This window comes from Gymnoscopelus braueri, assembly GCF_963280865.1.
Source record: "Gymnoscopelus braueri genome assembly, chromosome: 23".
Lineage (NCBI taxonomy): Eukaryota > Metazoa > Chordata > Actinopteri > Myctophiformes > Myctophidae > Gymnoscopelus > Gymnoscopelus braueri.
This window is the reverse complement of record NC_137625.1, coordinates 10,324,921-10,345,048: the sequence shown is the minus strand read 5'-3', so window position 1 is coordinate 10,345,048 and position 20,128 is coordinate 10,324,921. Positions and strand designations below refer to the sequence as shown.

The 20,128-nt window shown below is 43.1% G+C and overlaps 1 protein-coding gene across 1 annotated transcript in view; it reads left to right on the top strand.

Annotated features, from left to right (window-relative positions):
- Nucleotides 1–215: 215 nt before the first annotated feature.
- The window catches only part of tfec (transcription factor EC), a 90,444-nt gene continuing 70,531 nt past the window's right edge, over nt 216–20,128 (top strand). The window contains exons 1-2 of the mRNA XM_080420788.1: nt 216–318; nt 17,061–17,301. Of these exons, the coding sequence (XP_080276914.1) occupies nt 17,086–17,301 (216 nt within the window). The 5' untranslated portion in view covers nt 216–318; nt 17,061–17,085. The remainder of the gene's footprint in view (nt 319–17,060; nt 17,302–20,128) is intronic.

The window sequence follows — 20,128 nt, the reverse complement described above, 5'->3', positions numbered from 1 at the left end:
TTTCATCCATTTTGTGTTATTCACGATTATGCAAGAGGATGACTTGCAATCCATGACTGTTTGGTCATACAAAGTCTACAGAGGCAGTTGGCATAAAGGTTTCCCTTTGCACCCTGCTCTGAGAGACCAGAAAAAGAGGAAACAGGGATTGGTTTAAATCGAGAGCGGCCCTTTCACTGGTCAATGTCTCCATCCAAAGACTCACTGGCACAAATCGTGGGCAGACCATTGAATAAATGACGGTGAATATATAGGCCTACAAACAGACCAGCAGAACTATACCAAACGGACTTGCCCTCCAGAGCCGTCAGACAACAGGTAATTGAGAATCTGAGTCACCATTGTTTGCCAAGAGCACTGAAATGCACCAGAAATTGAATCCAGGAGGAATGATAGCATTATTGTTCACTGTTATGCTTTTAACCAAAACAAAGTAAAGGACAGGCAGTCAACAAGCCTTCTCAGTCTTGTAAGTCTTATGTAAGACAATTATATGATGTGGGTTTAGCTATTTTGTAAATTACACTGGTTAGCTGATCCTAATGCCTGTGTCTGACATCTGTGTTGGCCTTATGAGGCACTGATGCTGAAGAACTTTCAATGAGTTCCAAAGCTAGATTTTGATCAATATGAAAAGACATTTACATCGGAGCTGATTCTCTGACGATTAATGGAAGTGACCTCAAGTGACTTGAATGTTAGTTTGTTTTCTGTTCGTCTTTGTTGTTGTTTTTGTTGATAGAGTTTCTATGGAGCTGTGTATGTTTGTGCGTGTGACTTTTAGGAACAACTGCATGAACATATAGCATTTCAAAGACTCATGTGGCAATTGTTATTTAGTCAAAACACACAAGCTCTGACTTCGTTGGGAAGTTCCAGAGAAAAACCACATCACTGCAGTATATATTAGGATGAACTCCTCTCTGTGATTTCTGGCTAAAGGAGATGCGAGTGAATGCTCAGGGTGAGAGGTTAAAACTGTCTTTGAGCACAGCACACACATTTGAAAGCGTAGTGATGATGATCCTTTAATACAGCAACCTGAGGATTTCAATGCCAACAGGTGAATACCGTATTCGATTCCAGTGAGGTGAGCGACACATTCATCTGTAAATAATCAGAAGCAATTTATTCAACAAATACAAATAGGTTTGGGTGTTGTTGAACATGTTGACACAGCGATAACGTTGCTACAAATGTCATGGTGGACTTAATTTGAATGTATCTTGAGGTAGGCAAGACTATAGAACATGGACTGGGACAGTCATTCTGTTCATTACCCTGTATTTAACCAGGAATGTACAATTGAGATCAGTATCCGTTTTTTTTGGCATTCAATGTGTTGCTTCACGATCAGGAAGTTCAGTTTTCGGTATGCCCATCATTCGCCAGGTAACCGGAGGTTGTTGCGTGGCCGAAATAGACTCTCTCTCTCTCTCCCTGTCCCTCGCCCTCCTTCTCATTATCCCTCTCTCCCCTTTCCCTTTCTCTCGCCCTCCCTATCCCTCTCTTCCTTTCCCTTTCTCTCTCGCCTTCCCTCTTTCCCCCTCTGTCCCTCGCTCCACCTACCCCTCTCCCTATCCCTACCCTCCCTCAGGGGCGAAAACCTGGCTTGAGGCTAGGGGGGGGGGGGGTCGGCGTGCCAGAAGCATGCACGCGCGCGAAGCTTTTTTTTTGGTGGATTTTTGGTTACTTTATTTCTGTTTTAGGGTTAGGTTAGCGTTATGTTATTTAATTCTTATTTTTGCCTGATTTTACTTATTTGTTATCAAAAAAATAATGATCTTAACATTTATTTTTATTATTCTAAATGACTTAGGGGGGTCAATCTGAAGCTGGGGGGGACGAAACCCCCCCGTGTTCTACCGTGTTTCGCTGTATACGTAGTATGACGTGCAGAATTCTTTTGAAAAAAAGCGTAGCCTTCTACTAACCCATCAGTGGTGTACAGTAACTAATTACATTTACTCAAGTACTGTACCTAAGTACAATTTTAAGGTATTCTTTTTTACTTTACTGGAGTAGTGGTATTTCCAATTTTCAGTACGTTCACTTCTACTCCATACATCTCAGAGGCAAATATTATACTTTTACTCCACTACAATTATTTGAAAACTAGTTAGTAGTCATTTTGTAGATTTTGATTATTATTACAAAACACACTAACCACTTCAGCCCTATGGATAGTTCGGCCATTTGAAAATAACCGATCTGCAAGCTACGCATTGTGAGCTTGTAGATCTGCAATTTTCAAAAGATTTTTTATACATTTTGAACTTCTGAAATGGGACATTCTGCACAATGAGTACTTTTACTTTTGGTGCTTTAAGTACATTAAGTACATAAGTACAGTACACACCAATACTTTTGTACTTTTACTCAAGTACATTTTGAATTCCGGACTTTTACTTGTAACAGAGTATTTCTACATTGCAGTACATTGATACTTCTACTTAAGTAAAACATGTGAGTACTTTTACCACCACTGCTAACCATTTCATCCATTGACCACGCGCATGTCGTGCAGGGACTGATTATCGTATGCCCTCCGAAAAAAACCTAGAACACACACCACTGGTTACTCTGTAGGTGATGGCGCCTCCGTATGAGCTTGAGATGTGCGCCTGTTGGGAACACATGCCCCTCCTGTTTTGCAGTAACCGTTGTATTGTACCCGTTGTCATAGACCCGTTGTACCCGTCTGTCTGTGTGACTTTTATGCCTATATACTGTATGGAGATCTCGTTATCTGTCGGTCTGTCTGTGTCATTTTATGCTCATCTATGGATATGTAGTACTGTGTCAGCCATGCCCAAATATGGAGTCCAGGCCAGTCTCCATCAGTACTATGACGTCATTCTGATGACTTACGGGTGCACACCATACTGTATGATATTCATAGATAGTCTTTGTGATGGGCGAGACACCGAACCTCTAGTTGACACTAATGACAGACATTTGAGTCAGACTTCTCTTTCAAGCACAAGTTCTGGTCCATAACGGTGTAGGCCTGTGACCCTTATGGTTCCTGTTGTTAGAAATGCATAACAGGAGGTTTACACAACTAGTTAGAAAAAGCTGCATGGATTCTTAATGCTTTCCCTACCCCCATAATTATTATTTTCCTCACTCTTGAAATTGAAATTGTAATCACCGCGCAGCGCGTTAAGCCTCCTGGCTCGGCTTGATATGTAGGATGTTTACAACGCTGGCACATGGTGTCCTTTTTGGTTTGTTTTTGTTTCATGTCGAGTCACAGTCCAGATTATTATGACACCAGGATGGAAGTGTTTAAAGCTCCTCACATGAGTTATTACTTCTCCATTCTTAGTCACCAGATACAATAGATCAAGAAAAACCCTGTACTTCTCTAATTTTGCACGCATGTCACGGGAGTGTTGTTTTGGGTGCTGTGTGAGTGTGCGTCTGTGTTTATATGTGTGCGTGAGTGAGTGAGTGTGAGACACAGAGAGAGAGAGAGAGAGAGAGAGAGAGAGAGAGAGAGAGAGAGAGAGAGAGAGAGAGAGAGAGAGAGAGAGAGAGAGAGAGAGAGAGAGAGAGAGAGAGAGAGAGAGAGAGAGAGAGAGAGAGAGAGAGAGATGTATTCGGGGAAGAGGGGCATCTATAGGGACAGGAAGTGGTTAATCTGCGCCCAGCACCATACCCACGGGATTCTGGCGGAAAAAGGGGGGTGTCAGGGGTGTGTGAGGACACGGAGGGGGGTGTGTAAAGTCGTCACGGGAATATTTGTCACCATCACAATGACTAAGTGTTAATTTCTCGCTCCAGGCGTCTTGGTCGCAATGCCTGTCAAAGAAATCCGAGAAGGCCTAAAATGGATTTATTTCTGGATCAGAGAACTTTTAAGTGTCGCCGGTCAATCGAGGCTTTGCATGTCTGTGCATCAAAGTCCATCTCTTATTTCACAGTAAAGTTTTGAAAGTACTTAATATGTAATAATTGAGTATCGCTTGCTTTAGTTTTCTTTGGAGGACTGACTGGAGTGTAAAAACAACAGTCACCATGAGAGAGAGAGAGAGAGAGAGAGAGAGAGAGAGAGAGAGAGAGAGAGAGAGAGAGACAGAAATGTGTCATACTGTGCTAAGAAACCTGAGTAATATACAAAAAATTAAATATTAAATATTCAGGCAGTTATTGTCAGCCGGTAATCAACACAGAAAATGTAAACGAGCGACTATAAACAAAAGTGCTGCTTTAATTTAGCAGGTTATAGGTTACAGGGCATGGTAAAGATCTTTTAATCTTCAACCTGTGACCTTAAAGAATAAGTGCAGAGCTACAGAGTACAATCCTGTGAATTAATTTAACGCTGAAGAGTGTTCATGTCAAATGTAACCAAATGGACCCATTTTGTTACCTTTGTATACTCTTCTGTGTTCAATTATCACTAAGAATTTTGCAGTGTGTGTGTTTTAAGCCTTATTAATGGACGGTATGAATGAAAATGTCCTTAGGGTACACTATCCATTTACAGATAACACTGTTTAAATTAAGTCACACTTTAGGCTTTTTAAGCCCCTTTGGAATAGAAACGGTCTCATATCCACATAGGCCTATACTGTATACAGGAAACCTCCTATTCTTATTTCTGATGGTGTGCAGGTCTCAGCACTTCACACAGGTCGTCATGGGAACAGGGATGCCATGATAGTGTGCGGTTAGCAGAGATGTGTGCAGTGGATCACTGCAGGAGACAGATCCTGTAAGGTACAAAACCTGCAGTACTGTAGAAGTGATTCTCAAACATTTTCATGTCAAGGACCCCCGAATTGATATAGATTTGGCCGCAGACCCCCATTTGAAAGTCTTTGGCGGCCCCATAAGAGAAGATATGTGTCAAGATGTGTCAATTTCCTTTTTTAAATAGCCGATCTAAGCCCACAACAAAAGCTTGTGAGCTTGCAGATCGGCTATTATGTTTTTGACAAATCATCTCTTATACGGGGGTCCCTTTTTTGTGAGCTTGTAGATTGGCTATTTCCGAATGGCTGAAAAATAAAACAGGGCTTGTGTTTAAACTGTTCCTCATTTTGCTATGGACCCCCTGGAACCCCCTCAAGGACCCCTGGAGGTCCCTGCACCCCACTGTGAGAACCAGTGCTGTATTGGTACAAAACATATGCTATAGTGTGCATCATGCTGGTTAAGTGAGGAGTGAATTTCACACAATGCATATTGTGCACACAGCACTAAGAGAGTGTTACAATTTGAGGGAGCATTCATGTCTGACTCAGTATTCAATCATGGCCAATACTTGCCACATTGTTTGGAAATAGCGAAGTCAGTGCTCAGTTTATGACACATACCACTGTCTGCAAACATTTGGAGGTCTGTTGGGGAATTTCAACCAAAAAAGTGAATGGATGGATGTTCTTACTGCCATCTTGTGGCTCATATGGAAATGGCAACTGGAACATGAATTGTGCCTAAGTTAATGTAATGTGAACTAAATGAGGAACACAGCTCCACAGGAGCCCCCCTGCCCCCCTACCCCCTCCCCACACAATATTAAATATTATGATCTGATGACCCCTGTCCGCTTGATCGCTTGAAAGAACTTAATTACCCATAATTTGAAGTCTAACTAGATTAGATTGCATATTCTTCCTTGGCACAATAATGAACACTCTATGCTGTTGTACTGAGATGGTCTCTTAGACTGTCATTACTTTGAGTACGTTTATCTTTAGCTGAATCTCAAGTTTGCTTTACTAAGTTTCATATTTAGCCATGCATCTTGTAGTAAAATGCGGTGGAAAAAGCTGTTATGACCACTTTTTAAGACACTTTATATTACATTTGATCATCCTAAAATGCAATATAATGTGCGTAAAAAGTGTTCATAACAATAATGTCAATAAATAATAACACAAATGTAATACATTAAATTTTCCCATTATTTATTTGACTCAAATGTTTATCATGTGCTTAGAAAAGGTCTGTTTACTGTACAATGCATTAACACTGCAGTCAAAACAACACAAAAGGTCAGGGAGGTTTTCAAAATGATGCTACATCTTACAAGTTTCATGTGCAAATGGATACTGAATTTAAGAAACAAGTCATGTTCTTTTGACATATCCAAAGCACAAGTGGTCCAACGATGTATGTTTCATAGTCGCTCTTTTACATGGAGAAACTAGAGGGTGCTGTTCACAAATGAAAGTGAATCATAGTATCTCAATAAGAGGGGGGTTACGACAGTTTCAGAGAGTAATGCAGACAAAGAGAGAAAGACCTGTCTTTCAGGATCTTTCAGTGTCAGATACACAGTAAAATGCTCAGTCTTAGCTTAACTCCTGACAGTGTTTTCACTTTGGACCCTTGGACCCCGTTTGGTTCCATCTGTACCTGAGGATTTCATTGTGTAGCGAGCGAGATGCTGACAGGCTGCGTGAGTGGGTGTCAGGCAACGCACGCACGCACGCACGCACGCACGCACGCACGCACGCACGCACGCACGCACGCACGCACGCACGCACGCACGCACGCACGCACGCACGCACGCACGCACGCACGCACGCACGCACGCACGCACGCACGCACGCACGCACGCACGCACGCACGCACGCACACACACACACACACACACCCACACACACACACCCACACACACACACACACACACACACACACACAGACAGACAGACAGGAAGAAGTTAGCCCACACATGGACACATACAGATGGACATCACTGAAGTCTGGCCGCAGATCAGTGTGTTCCAAGGTGGAGGAAGTGTACAGTACAGTATGGGGGGGGGGGTGTTCTGTGGTAGACAGGGTCGGTGGTGGGGCGTACTGTGGTGGAGAGGAGGTGGTGGGGAGGTGGAGGAGAGTGTTGGATGGAGCGGTAACCATCTAGAAAAATGTAAACAGTGTCTGCTCCGAGGGCCGACTTCAAAGTCAGTCTCCTTGTACCTCCTCTCAGCAGGGGGTCCCTGTTCAGTTCACTGTTCAGGGGCACAGAGGGCAGGCACGCGCACACACACACACACACACACACACACACACACACACACACACACACACACACACACACACACACACACACACACACACACACACACACACACACACACACACACACACACACACACACACACACACACACACACACACCCTGACCGATGAAAAGTGAAAGCGAGTGAGCGTTCACCTCCACGGTCTAGCGGCCCTTCCAGCAGACCTCTCCACAGTTGCTGATGTGTTTCCCTTTGAAGTTCACAAAATGCTTGATGATTGAATGACCACTGAGACGGACAGTACAACATGTGTACATTACATTCAACACAACACACTGCCTCCGCATGAAAGCTCTGCACACAGAACAACACCAGTTTTACTTGGGGCCTTTCCTCCCTTCCTTGTGTGTGTGTGTTTGTGTGTGTGTGTGTGTGTGTGTGTGTGTTTCACTCAGTACTTGGACACTGAATAATCAAGACAGCTTCTTCTATAAAGCACATTTTTATATAAATGTCTACCGTATCCTTATTTTTTATCCCAATTGAAGTGGCATTGACTCAATGATTATGAACAAAATATATGATAAGAACAATATCAGGAAGGACTTGATTGCTTGGGAAACGTACATACACGCTCGCGCACGCACGCAAACACACGTTCGCACGCACGCACGCGCACGCACACACACACACACACACACACACACACACACACGCGCACGCACACACACACACACACGCACACACACACACACACACACACAGTAATTTGATGTGATTTCAACTCCTACATTATTTTGCCCTTGACCTCTCAATCAACTAAGGTAGGATATATAACGCATAGAATAGAATAGAAAAATATGGTAGAATTAAAAACATTCACCACAAAACAAAAGGACAGCATGACAGAGTTTCAAGCGTACATTTTTACCAACAAAGTGTGAGAAGTGCAATTCTTACCACACAGTAAAATCCTGGATACAATTGCAACAGTAGAACAAATATTGACATTTTGCTCTACATGCAGTATGTCTCCTCGGCAACAGGCTTGGTGAGTTACAGTACACAGTCTCACTGTCCGAATTAAACTTTCCTGCTAGCTTCAAACATCATCTATTATGAGATAAGCTGCAGTAACATCATTACAGCTGGAGAGACAGAGTAGTCTGGAGCTAATAGCGTCCAGAAGGACCACATCATATTGATACAAATGTCTAGCCGGTGAGCCAAACATTCAGAACAGTATAATGATTAAGGTTAATCTCAATACACAGTCAAATCCAGAGTTTTAATTTAAACAATCAAGCCCTCTTTTATACTTTTAAATATAGCAAGAAAAAAAAGCAGATCTATAAACTCAGATTGGATTTTCGCGCATGTGTGTGTGTGTGTGTGTGTGTGTGTGTGTCTGAGAATGCATGCGTGTGTGTGTGTGTGTGTGTGTGTGTGTGTGTGTGTGTGTGTGTGTGTGTGTGTGTGTGTGTGTGTGCGCGCGCACACGCATGAGTGTGTGCGTGTGTTCTTAAACATCAATTCTACAATACCCGCTTTTGCTCGTCGTTTAGTTGTTATGCCAATTAATTCCTCCCCACACACATTTCTGTGTTGTCACTGCTGTTATATCCTACTGGCCCACCTGCCTGTGAGGAGCCCCCACCGGGAGGACGTAGACCCTTCGCCCTACTCCTCCCGCCCAACACTCCCTGCTGACTGACAGGTGCCGCCCCAGCCCGTAGGATTACGTGCGGTGACAATTATCACCCTCCCCCGCCTGGTTCCCCTCCCCCGAACACGGGCCAAATTGTGTTCATGTCTCGACAAAGCACCACGGTGGATTCGAACCCACAACCGCTTTCACAAGTCGCTTTCGACTAGACGAGTTCACCCCCCCACACACACACACATGTACATATTATACTATACTTGTGGGGACATCAACATTAACCCTTTAAAGGAGCACTTCACCCCTGGAAGAAGTTCCAGGGGTGACCACAGGGGGGACCACAGGGGGGACCACAGGTATCACTGCCTATAACTTCAACTCCCAGAATGCTTTGGTGCCTTGTGGCAGGGGAGGTTCCATGTGGGTGTGATCTCCAACAATAACATCCAAACAGCATGCCAGTGTCGCCATGTCTGCTTATTATAAGCGGCTTCTTTCTAAAATGTAGTTGATATTTGGGCTTGTTTCCAAATGTTTTGATTGCTGTTTAAACCAGTGGTTCTCAAACATGTTCATGTATTTTTCCACAGACCCCCATCTGAAATTATAATTTGTGGCAGGGAGCCCCTAACAAATATGTGTCAAAAATATTCCACATTTTGAAAAGCAAATAAAAATATTTTGCAAAAAATCCACATTTTGGACTTTTTCCCCCTCAAGATTTTTTTGTAAATAGCAGATCTACAAGCTCACAATGGGTTGCGAAGCGTTGTGAGCTTGTAGATCAGCAATTTTCAAATATATAATATCCCATGTCTAGGTAAAGTGCTCTTGGCATAGTTATTTTTCTTTTGGGCTTGTTTTCATAGACCTGGCTGCTTATTTCTCTCACAATATCTGGCAACACTGGCTGTCCTCGCAAACGTTCATCTAGTTACATATTATGTCCAAGGATTCGTTAGTGATGTCATATCACTGGGACATATAAGTATCTTCATGCAGTTTCACTTCCGTGTCGCATAGTATTGACATCACTGTCACATCCTTGGTATTATGATCCTAGCCTTTCGTGACGGTGTTTGTTTACCAGCGCTGCTACTCCACGCTGTATTTTTTTTTTCAAGCTTGCGCTTATGAAACACTACACAGGATTATTATTTCATGTCAACATTCAAGTACAACTATCAGAAGATAACTCAGGTAAAGTAATGCCTCACTCTGCAAGGGCCGCTGGCCGCAGCTAATGGGAGTGGCCGAGTGGCGAAAGAAGGTTGAACAAAGTGTTACGGACACCCCATTGGGGCTGTCTTTTGAGATGGTCTGACTGAGACACGCCGAGACATGTAGTGCGGAAAGGAATGAGACCAATCTCTCATGATGCAAATAACGTCACGAATATTGCGAAGATTACTAGATATCTAAAAACACAGATTATTCACAAAAAAAACCCAGGATCTTGTTTCTTGACTCCTAAACTTCATTAAAAGACCGAAAACTTCTTCCAGGGGTGAAGTGCTCCTTTAAGACCTGAGGCGATTCTTAAAAAAACTGTTTTTTTCAAGATTTTTCAAAAATAGCAGATCTACAAGCTCGTAGAGCCGCACTCGGTGCCGCGCTATGAGCTTGTAGATCTGCTATTTTTGAATAGCCTAAAGAAATCTAAAAGTGACACAAATGCGTTCGAGGTCTTAATGGGTTAAGATGCCATTTTTACAATTTGTTGCCATTTTAACCCTAAAACCAAAGCCAAAAATAGCAGATCTCGTCATGCAATGATGCATTGTGAGCTTGTAGAGCTGCTATTTTTAAGAATAGAGCTGCTACACCATTAAGAATAAATCAGGCATAACTCCAACCATCAATCCGCCAACCGCAAATCTTTTCCTTGTAAGCCTAACTCCCCAAAACGTTTTATAAACCTTAAAATATACAACAATTTGTCTTGTGAAGACCAGGAAAATTCTACTGTACATTTGGCCCTCACAAGTGTAGTAATACAAGTACTGTGCACACACACACACACACACACACACACACACACACACACACACACACACACACACACACACACACACACACACACACACACACACACACACACACACACACACACACACACACACACACACTTTGCGATAATCACATAGTTGTGTGATGCTGGAGCGCGGTGGTGTGATGTGCGAGTGAAGGCTGGATCTCCTCGAAGTCCGACCTCTCCATCATTATCCCGGCTCACTGACTCACATCTTGGCCACAAAGGGAGAAAGGAGAAATAATACAAACAGTGTCTACCTTGTTCTGGCCGCTACGGGAAGCCGAGGGGGACAATAAGAGGGAGCATTAGTGGAGAAAAGAGCAAATAAATAGGTGCTTCAATACATGAAAGCCCAGCGACAAAAACACCCACCTAGGACAAGGATGAGAGGGAGAGAGGAAAGGGGAGAACTAGCAAGTGATAAACCAAGTGTTTGTGTGTGTGTGTGTGTGTGTGTGTGTGTGTGTGTGTGTGTGTGTGTGTGTGTGTGTGTGTGTGTGTGTGTGTGTGTTACTTGTATTACTATACTTGTGAGGGCCAAATGTCGCAAATGTCGCAAGCTTGCATGGCAAGAAAAAAAGAAGAGCAAAGAAGTAACAATGAAATTAATAAAATTGCATCTTAAAATGTTGATGTCCTAACAAGTATAGTAATACGAATGTGTGTGTGTGTGTGTGTGTGTGTGTGTGTGTGTGTGTGTGTGTGTGTGTGGGGGGGGGCTGTTTGTGGAGGTCTTGATGAAAGTAAAGCGAGGAGCTCAAAGGGAGGCAGGGGGGTTACAGGGGAGTGGAGGTGATGATGAGTGGAGAGCCGTACAGCGTGGTACATCTACACAGGAAGGCTTTTAATGAGCCCGACGGTGCTGTGTGTGTGTGTGTGTGTGTGTGTGCGCGTGCGTGCATGTGTGTCCTCATTTGTGACAAAGACACATCATTCATATTTCCTGTGTCCTATGGTGTGTGCGTGCGTGCGTGCGTGCGGTGTGTAGCCTACTGTATGTGGTGGCAGAATGTGTGCATGGCCGTGTCGTCGGGTGCACCTGCAAGTGTGTGTACTGTATGTGCCCGTGTGTACGTGGGTGGGAGTAGCCTACTTGCATGTGGGCACGTGCACATATCTGTGAGGGGACAATGAGGGCAAGTCAACATGGCTGACCACAGGCACAGGGAACGAGGTGTGCTTGTGCTTTATAATACAGGTTAATCTTTCATACAGACGCATATCTTGCAAAAAGTACAGCAGGATATGTGTACGCAAGGACTTATTTTCATCTAAGAGTGCAGCATGCCTCTCGCTAGTTCAACCGTTTCTCAGCTGTGTTTTTCTACAGGAAAATAAAATCCTTAGTGTTAACTAATTAGCTAGTTAAATGAACACTTGGATGCTACCGTGCTGAGTTGTGAACCACAGAGGACAAAGGGGATTATTGGCAACTCCGAGCCACTTGACATACGAGGTACTTATACATCTGTACAGCAGATGTATGCAGCAGCAACCGAGTGACAAAAGCCCGCTTGAGGGGCGTTTGTCAACAAAGCCCCCCTTTCGTGTAAATTGTCAGTTCATGGAGATACCTTGCTCATGGGCCAACAGAGAAGCCCAGAAACCGCAAGACAAAGACCCAGACTGAATTCACACAGACTGGCTACTTGTCCCAGACTAAACCAGGCATTCCAGCAGGAAGCACAGCTATTATGGACAAACACCCCATTTTCTCCACGTCCACAAAACCCTGCTTTCTTACGTGTCCTTCAACGTCATCACTGACACCTTGTCCAGGGGACAGAATTTGTCCGGCCAATTATGTAACACCGCTGCTCAGCAATGTTAGTGATAAGGAGTGAATTAAATCCTGTTTGCACCATGCTTGGACAGACAAGCAGGAACACATGGCTTCGCTATTAATCACTCAAGCCCTGTTTTCAATGTTTTTTGAAAATGTTCAGAAGGGTTCGATAATATAGCCGATCTGCCAGGTCACGACTTGTCGTGTCACGAGATGTGGGCTTGTAGAGCTGCTATTTTGGGGATTTTTTATTAAAAAAAATATCGACAAGGACATGCCCAGAAAAGGGAAGCCAGGGTTAAAGTGGTTAAAATGATACAAGATAGCAACATTTGTGTGTGTGTGTGTGTGTGTGTGCGTGTGCGTGCGTGCGTGCGTGCGTGCGTGCGTGCGTGCGTGCGTGCGTGCGTGCGTGCGTGCGTGTCTAATCTTGCATATACTGCGACCAATCAGCACCATATTTCTTGTTCTCGCTGCCAACAGGCCAAGGAATTAAATCCCTGAATATTTTTCACATCGGTCATCGACAACTATGTTATCTTTGTGAATTCATAATCTCAGAAATAGGCTACTGTCCCTCAAGGCTATGGGATGCATATCAAAGAGTTTATTGAGTGGAACGTGTAGGCTATACTTTGTATTCACTGACTTAGTATTCACTTAGTATTCAGACTTGGCATTCACTTAGTATTCACTGACTTAGCATTCACCTAGTATTCACTGACTTAGTTTTCACTTAGTGTTCATTGACTTATAATATGCTGTCTTGCACTTGACACTCAACAATTCTAACTTCCTATATAACGTATCGATGATGTCACAATGACTGTCATCTCCAAATTTGGGCACAGTTTCAGCCCGATCCAAGCCTCGTTGACTTTATAACATTAAAGTTCAATATTTCAAAGAATATATATAAACATAAGTGGGAGAAAAGTTGTGAAGGTACTAAGTTAGCCTATTGGCAGTGTGCACAAAACATTTGGACCTGAGGCGATTTGTGAGAATAGTTGTGGACAAACTGACACTCTCACACACACACACACACACACAGACAGCGCAGTGTTGCCAGATTTTGCGAGAGAAATAAGGAACCAGGTCTATGCAAACAAACGCAAAAGAACTTCGTCTATTTGAAAACAGCTCGCAACTAGCTTTAAAAAAAAATACTAGGCATATTTCTGAAACATTTTAACAACACAAAACTTGAATGGCGGTCACTGTCACAAAAATACTTTCAGTTGGAGGTCCGCAGACAAATATTAATTTGGGGGGTCCTTGAATTAACGAAAATGTTTGAGACAGGCCCGGCGCCACGGGGGTGCCTGAGGGGGCCTGGCACCCTCAGTTTCAAATTGTGCCCCCTCAGTTTATTTTGGGGGGGGAAAAAATGAATTTTTATTTTTTCATAATTAATTTTTTGATAAAAAAATTGGTAAAATCAGGCAAACATAAGAATTAAATAACATAAGCCTAACCTAACCCAACCCTAAAACCGAAATAAAGTAACAAACAGACGCCCAAAAACGTCCACAATCCGCCCAATAACCGCAAATTTTCGTGCGCGTGCACGGGTCGCGCAGCATGCTGCAGCGCGACTGGTGTGCACCCTCACAATTTTCAACTGCACCCTCTGTCATTTCATCCTGGCGCCGGGCCTGGTTTGAAAGCCACTGGTTTAAACATCAAGCCCAAATAAGCAACTACACTTAAGAAACAAGCCGAAAGAAAAACGCAACCCGTCATTACCAATATTTACAAGCAACTTTACAGGAAAAAACAAGCCCAAAGTTGCTTATAATAAACAGACATGGCAACACCGGGACAGAGCCTCAGACAGTCAGACAGCCACGTCGTAAAAACTTCACCTTGAAATGCCCTGTGGCTTTGCACTGCATCTGACCAGTCACTACCAAGCTAATCTAATGATGAATATCTAAGATGATGAATTCCAAATAGTCTTAATGGTGTGAGTCACAAATTACATATTACTGCAGGTTTCCTGTGTTTTACAAAGGAAATACTGTGCGATTGAGTTTTGCCGTCATGTTGTAGGTTACTTTCACTTCAATGGTGGGCATTATTTGCTAAATGATAATATTGGGTGGCTGGCAGCAATGTTTTCCCAATCAAATTGACCTTGATTCAGTTTATGTATAAAGTGATTCTGAGCTTGAACTGCCCAGATTGAAAGGCTGTAATCAGGAGCATGACGCTCGCCATTAGCCCAGTCACACTGATGACTGAGATTTCTGTTGGACATATCATATTACAGAGAATATTACTGACAATCAGAGGAGATGTGATACAGATCGAATGAGGAGACATGTATAGCAGACATGGGTTCTGTCCACAGATAAAACGCAAATCAAGGCGATTGTCACTAGGCTAAACGCAATGCCACTGAGAGAGCGCCATAATTCCTTAAATACATTTAGTGGAAAATGTGCGGGGATGAATGAAAGACATTGAATTGTGTTCTTGTCCTTCAAAACTCATTCTGTACAGGATTACAAGACACCAAAAAGACATAATCCTACTATAAATGTGCAAAACCTCTGTCCATGTGTCTGTGGTTCACAGATATCTCGGGGACAGTCCGACCGACAGACTTCAAACGTGACAAACGTGACACAGACGACACGAGGGAGTGCCATGCCTGACGTTTAGGCGCTTGTCCAGAACCACCGATCCGACCGATACGGCCATACTGTATGTAGACATATATGGGGATCCGGTTGTCCAGCACCACCGATCCAACCGCTATTCCCCTATATATGGGACAGACCAACTTCTGCCTATAGGCATATATGGAGATTCGGTTGACCAGAACTGCTGATCCGACCGATATACCCATATGGGCCATATATGGGCATATACTGATGACATCAGGAAACATTCATTCTGTATATGAGCATAAAAGGGACACAGACACACAGGTACAAAACATATAAACCGTAAATCCCCATATATGGAGTTCCCTGATTTCATTAATATGACGTCATTGTGCTGGCGTCATAGACTGGCCTTGACTCCATATTCGGGCATTAAAGGGACACAGACAGACAGACGTGTACAACGGGTACTCTGACCACGGGTACAATGGGTATTGTGTAACCATATGGGGCATGCCCATTTCCAACTTGCATTGTTCCCGAGTAAACTGGTACCCAACAGGCATCGGTCAGAAAATTATATATTCACTTCTCAATAACCGAAAGCTGCACAACAGGCACAATTTACACAAAGAAAAAAAAGCAGTCAAAATACAAATATTATTATGTTCTCTTTGTTAGTTTATCCCCAAGCTTTCTCCATCCAGCAAATACAAATACCTTGTGCTTTAAAAAAAAAGTTATTTTACGTCTCTCTGCATCACTAAGCCTGCCACATTCAAATTTGTTTTGACACTTAAAGGACAACTTTGTTTTTTTACAACCAAGGTTTATATTTTAGCTTGTAATTAAAGTAAATAAAAGATGAGTGTTATTTTTTCTTTCATTTACTGCTTTCTATAGTTTTAGCAATTTTCGCGATATTTTTGTGGGCGGGGGCATTCTGTCCGGTGGCTAAATATGCCTTTTTTACACAATAAAAAAGGTCCTGTGGTCTTTGATGGCCAGAAGTGAGTTATTGGGGGCTAGAAGAGCTACTGTAAATAATAATAAAGAAAACACCGGGTTATTGTATAAAAAAAGGCATATTTAGCCACAGGACAGAATGCCCCCGCCCACTGTAAAAAAGATTGCGAAAATTGCTAAAACTATAGAAAGCAGTAAATAAATAAAAATTAACACTCATCTTTTATTTACTTTAATTACAATCTAAAACATAAACCTTGGTTGTAAAAAAACTAAGTTGTCCTTTAAAGGAGAATTTTGGACTAAGGTTTTCTTACCTTTTCTATGATGTTATGATATCTTAGGATGAATGGTACAGTAGAAACATTTCATAACTCCATCCCGGGTCCGCCACAGCTTAAAACGTGCGCGGATAGACCTTGCGCTAGATCGCGTATTTTTTTTATATTTTTTTTGTGAGATCTGACGTTCATAGTGACAGAACACTATGCAACCAAAAAAAAAAAAAAAAAAACTTAAGTCTCGCTAGACGAGAACGCAAGGCCTATCCGCGCACGTTTTAAGCTGTGGTGGACCTGGGATGGAGTTATGACATTTTTCTACTGTACCATTCATCCTAAGATATCATAACATCATAGAAAAGGTAAGAAAACCTTAGTCCAAAATTCTCCTTTAACAATGTCAAAATATGTTTTGACGCAACTCATGGTATAAAGGACAATAAAACACAATTACATTTAATTGATATCACAATAGTTACAAATCCACTCTTACTCTAACCTCCCTTATGATTGGGTCCATTGAATGTTAGGGTGTTCACACACACACCCCCACACACACACACACACCCACACACGCACGCACGCATGCACACAACACATTTTATGACATAGAGACAGTCAAATATCACCAATGATTTGCTTAGGAAAAAACATTTACGTTACGGCAATACTGGTAAATTTAAGTTGATTAATTATTAGGGTTAACTGCAATGTATTTATTATTTCCACAGGCAGGGATTCTTGTAATCCCCAAGAATGTTTCAGTCCTGCACCAGCCCAGCCAGCCAATGGATGAGCAGTCAGACGGGTGATGGACAGGGGTTCTGGCGTTCTGAGCCACACTCCCACCACTGGCCTCAGCGATGCCCACCACACCCTTATGGCAGCGGACGTCCTGTCCACTCTCAGTGTCCATATGATGAGCTTTACAGCACCCAACGCCCTGTTTGGAGTCATTCCAACACGTGGAAGGTAGGAATTCACTAATGGAGTACCAGTGTTGAAGTTTAATGGTAAAACCGTTTACTATAGGCAAATCGGTCACTTAATCCCCAATCTGGGAACCCATCGCCAACTGAAAATGAAAAACAGCGCCCTCTGCTGTTTGTTCTATGTCTGTTGGCTCTGGGAGGACGAAAACGTAGAGCCAGAGCGCAAGGAAACCGGTGTTTTGTGTATGCCTTCAGCGCATCACTTCTGGTTGGTGCGACTATGTTTTCATTCCCACTAACAATATTTCTACATGGAACACTAACACCACTTCTCCCAGAGAACATGGATCGTTTTGGTTATAAGCCCACTTGTTTCTATGATGAAAGAGTAAGTTAAAATGTGAATATCTTTCCGTGGTTTTGTCTGCTCCGCGGACGCTATTGTTAAATTAGTTTCGGTTTGTTTCGAGGGGGGGAGGACCGACGGACACGTGAATCCCGCCCACTACATTTGATTGGGTAAAGCGCGGCCCGCTTCCTGATCTGAAGGCACGCCCATGCGCACATGTTATGACGAACCTCACCGACAGATTCCAACGCAGTGCAGAATCTGTTCTTGAGAGATTACTTAATCCCCAATAGACTCAGAAAAACAAAATAATATAATAAAGTAAACAAATGCCTGGGTTTTGACGCTCAGTTTATTGCGAACGCACTAACTTGCGGAAGGAGGCGCGCCTCCTTCCGCAAGTGGAGTGAAGTGGAGTGGAGCTTACTATGAAACCGTGCTCGGGTTGTGTGTGTGTCTGTGTGCAGTATTGTGTGCACTGCATGTGTGCAGCCGCGCCCCCATGTGACTCACACTCTCATTGGCTGCTGACAGATCTCAGAGTGCAACAGTGTGGCTGAAATCCGCCTGCCCCTGGGTGACTAATTACACTCCTCTGAGAGAAATATAGCAGCTACAGTCAAAAATAACACATCTAAAAGCATCTAGACGAGTTCATCTATTGGGATATATAAGAAGTCCATATCATTTGTGCATATTTCAGGCCGGAGGACAGTTTTAGATTTGTTCTTGCTATGTTATTTTCGAGCTGCGTTCGCTTCCCGCGTTCGCGCGTCTTACTTGTGGTACCAATTCTGTTTGTGCGCTTGTTGGAGCGACTTTGAAATCCTCAAGGAAAGTGTATGTATTCACAGTTCCTTTGAAACTTTTGAAGGATGCCGCAACCAGTTTCCCAACACCTCAGTCCAAGGTGAGCGGTGTGCTGTGCAACCCAGTACCCCTACCTCTGTCCATGTGCCTCGGTATTCTCTGGCATGCAGTGGCAACAACAGCTTGTGTAGCAGTGTACTGAAGCACACTATACAAAAACGCACGCACGCACGCACGCACGCACGCACGCACGCACGCACGCACGCACGCACGCACGCACGCACGCACACACACACACACACACACACACACACACACACACACACACACACACACACACACACACACACACACACACACACACACACACACACACACACACACACACACACACACACACACACACACACACACACACACACACACACACTAATACACGTCCCACACACACACACACACTCACTAATACACGTCCCACACACTAATACACTTCCTATTTGACTAGAAAAGATATATGTCAATATATACAGCCGTTCTCAGATAGTGCAGATACTCAGGCACATGGTGCAAAACGCCTCTCACACACACCATCTCCTCCTCCAGGCTGTAGCGCAAGTGTAGCCCACCTTGTAGTTATTGGTGTCGGCGTGGTTATAATGTCACTACAGTACGTGTCACTACGCTAACGTATAAATACTTACTGAAAACCCTGCAGGGTTACGGGCATTTCAGCTTTCCATAATAACAGAGATACCCCCCCCCCCCCAGCAAATCAAACCCTGGCAATAGCAATATTATTCCATGTTGGAATAATACCAATACTTGCTGATAAACAAAGTTGTCCTCCCCGAAACCTCATGCTCCCATGCAGCACCTGAACAGAATCAATGACACACATTGTTGTGTGTTCCTCACAGCTGGTGTGGGGGCCCATTAAAATATCTGAAGACACAGTACTTTCCTGTGTGCACCTACCGCTGTGATGATATGAAGGAGCCCTTCAAGGTTCCTCATTGATGACGTACATGTTGATCACATTAGACGTGTCAAACACAGCTTTCCATAATCATTACACTGTTTCATCATGTACATATTATGCAGGGTTGGATTTTCTGGGGTGTGTGTGAAGGGCCTCGGCTTTATACCCTATTTTGGGTACATTATCAAACATTTTCAAAAACATTTTAATTAAAGAAATAGCAATAATACCTGGTATACAAACTCACAACACGTCGTAATGCATTGTGAGCTTGCAGATCAGCTTCACTATTTTGGTGTATTGGACAAGAGACGAGATTACATCATCATCATCATCATTTTTCAGAAAAGCACCCAATTTACAAATAACTTTTGGCTTATCAGATTGCAGAAACAAAATTCATTTCAACATAGATGGGTGAGTTATATAAAACTTTGGCAGATATTTTGGTCTAAAATTCATAATGCTAGTATTCTTGCACTCAAACAGAACGTGGAACTCATCTCCAACTCGGTTGTCATAACATAAATTGCATAACCTCTGGCTTCTTTCCAGCCCTTTATATCTGCCAGTAACTATATGGAATCCTCGTGTTATTCACCCTAAAATTACAAATGGCCTGGTACAGGTATTTTTCTACAACACGTTCTGTAAACACAAATGTTTATACAATTCATAGCAGTTCACACACTCATAAGCCACACATATTAATCTGTGATCACTATGTTC